Here is a 2,774-nt window from a genome sequence, read left to right on the forward strand (position 1 = left end):
CCGAAGCCGCCGCACAGGGCGCGCACACAGCAATGAGGGAGAGCAGGGGACTTGCAGCACAGAAGGGATGTGCGAATGGGCATCACGCGAGGCCAGTGAACACTGCACCACAATCGAACGCTCAGAGGCTGACATTAAACTAGCATGGCGCTCAGCATCGCCACAGTCGCGGAGACAAGAGCAGCGCCAACAGTCCCCACCGGTAAGGCGGCAGCATCCGCACAACCGCGCTTTATACACACCCCAATCGCTGTCAGCGTGTATCCCTTGCAGCACGTGTTACACCGTATAGAGTTGTTGGGATCACACGACACACAGTTCGGCACGTAGCAGTCTGACGGAGAGGACGTAGGGCGAGCAGTTGTAGCAGGGCTGGAGCTGCTCGAGGCGGGCTCCATCGTGGTCGTGGTGGTGGTGCTCGGGGCGGGCTCCATCGTGGTCGTGGTGGGCTCCATCGTGGTCGTGGTCGTGGTGGTCGGGGCGGGCTCCATCGTGGTCGTGGTGGTGGTGGTCGTGGTGGGCTCCATCGTGGTCGTGGTGGTGGTGCTCGTGGCGGGCTCCATCGTGGTCGTGGTCGTGGTGCTCGTGGTGGGCTCCATCGTGGTCGTGGTGGTGGTGCTCGTGGTGGGCTCCATCGTGGTCGTGGTGGGCTCCATCGTGGTCGTCGTCGTGGTGGTCGGGGCGGGCTCCATCGTGGTCGTGGTGGTGGTGGTCGTGGTGGGCTCCATCGTGGTCGTGGTGGTGGTGCTCGGGGCGGGCTCCATCGTGGTCGTGGTCGTGGTGCTCGTGGTGGGCTCCATCGTGGTCGTGGTGGTGGTGCTCGTGGTGGGCTCCATCGTGGTCGTGGTGGGCTCCATCGTGGTCGTGGTCGTGGTGGTCGGGGCGGGCTCCATCGTGGTCGTGGTGGTGGTGGTCGTGGTGGGCTCCATCGTGGTCGTGGTGGTGGTGCTCGGGGCGGGCTCCATCGTGGTCGTGGTCGTGGTGCTCGTGGTGGGCTCCATCGTGGTCGTGGTGGTGGTGCTCGTGGTGGGCTCCATCGTGGTCGTGGTGGGCTCCATCGTGGTCGTGGTCGTGGTGGTCGTGGTGGGCTCCATCGTGGTCGTGGTGGTGGTGGTCGTGGTGGGCTCCATCGTGGTCGTGGTGGTCGTGGTGGGCTCCATCGTGGTCGTGGTGGTCGTGGTGGGCTCCATCGTGGTCGTGGTGGTGGTGGTCGTGGTGGGCTCCATCGTGGTCGTGGTGGTCGTGGTGGGCTCCATCGTGGTCGTGGTGGTGGTCTCGGGGCACGGGGAGGCAGTTGCACAGTCAGCTTTGCGATGCCTTGAATCGACGCCTACCAGAAGCGTTGTAGAGCTCAACCATGAAGCTGGCAAACAGCCGCAGAAGTCATTGGTTTGAAGGGCCAAACGCTCAAGAGACGGCATCTGTGCCCACGACGCAGGGAAGGGGCCATAAAGCTTGCCCCGTTGTATGTGGATGCGCTGAACGCTTGGCATAGTACTCCATTCCTCAGGAAGAGTGCCAGTGATCTGCGTTGTAGAGAGTGTGAGGACTTCAAGGGCCGGCATCGAGCCCCAGGCAGCCGGTAGTGTGCCGGATATACCGGTGGAACTCAGAGCCAAGGACTTCAGCGAACTCATCGATGCCCATGATGCAGGTAGCGTGCCGCTGATACTCGTGTACGCAAGGTTGATCAACCTCACTTCACTCAGCTTACCCCAGCTGCTCGGCAGCGTGCCAGTAACCTCGGTCTTCATATTGAAGATGTCGATCTGGTCAATCTTCACCTTTGAGTAGTCCACGTCATCCGGCATCTCAGGCAGTGTGCCGGCGGCGGCGGTACCAGCGGCGACGAAGGTCACATTAGAATCGAAGCACGACACGCCATTCCAAGTGCAAAAGTCGTCTCCAGTCCACCCCAGTGATGGCAGCGCAGCAGCGAACGCCTGCATCACCTTCAGCGTGTTCCGCCTCTCTTCAGCGCTTAGAGCGAACGAAGCACGTGCGCCATTAGCGAGATTATCCAAAAATGCGTGGTCCTTCATCGTATCCCACGGGCTCACCACTGTGGCACGCGCCACGGGAGCAGCAAATGTGAAGAGCAGCGCCGCCGCTGCGAAAAGCGCGATCAGCCCCACACGAAAGGACGACCGAGCCATGTTGTCGAGGGAGGGAGGGAGAGAGGGGACGCAGTAGACTCACTGGAAGACCCCCAAACAAAACAAAACAAGAAGAAGAAACGTCCTTTGTGCGTCTGGGCAGCGTCGATGCTTTGAGGAGTGGTGGCCTCGAGGCCTCCCGCGTTTTTTCTTTAGTCTGGCGTTGGCGCTTGAGTCGCGAGACTGGGCGTCGCTGACGAAGAAAAAAAAAGGGCGGGAAGAGATGTTAGAGTGAGGAGAAGAGGAGGAGAGGAAGCCGAAAAAAAAAATGTAGAGAAACAAATCAAACAGACGGTATACGTATAGGCGCGGAGGGGAGAGAGAGTGTGGGGGGGGGGGGGGGCGCACAGGGTGAAAGTGTTAGGGCTATCACGGCAATGAAAAAGAACTGGCGGAAGGGAGACGTCACGGAGTCTGAGAGGGAGAGAACGGGAGGGCGGCGAGAACCATCGGTAGTGGGTGGTGCGGTTATGGGGGCAAGCAGCGGTGGAAGGAATGATGTGAGCAAAGGGGCGGGAAGTGTAGGAGCGGATGCGAAGCGCCGAAGGGATGGCGGAGCAGTGAGCACGGCGCGGTGTTAAAGAACAGGGCAAGAGCAGTAAGGTAGAACAAAGGAGA

At 60.8% G+C, this 2,774-nt stretch overlaps 1 protein-coding gene across 1 annotated transcript; it reads right to left on the reverse strand.

Annotated features, from left to right (window-relative positions):
• Nucleotides 1-134: 134 nt before the first annotated feature.
• LBRM_31_1670 (hypothetical protein, unknown function) lies at nucleotides 135-2,156 on the reverse strand (the record flags this gene model as incomplete). The annotated part of the gene is made up of 1 exon (XM_001567114.1): nucleotides 135-2,156. One exon carries the CDS (start codon nucleotides 2,154-2,156, stop codon nucleotides 135-137), a length of 2,022 nt encoding a protein of 673 aa, XP_001567164.1.
• Between the last annotated feature and the right edge of the window lie 618 nt (nucleotides 2,157-2,774).

The sequence above is a fragment of the Leishmania braziliensis genome, chromosome 31, assembly GCF_000002845.2.
Source record: "Leishmania braziliensis MHOM/BR/75/M2904 complete genome, chromosome 31".
Lineage (NCBI taxonomy): Eukaryota > Euglenozoa > Kinetoplastea > Trypanosomatida > Trypanosomatidae > Leishmania > Leishmania braziliensis.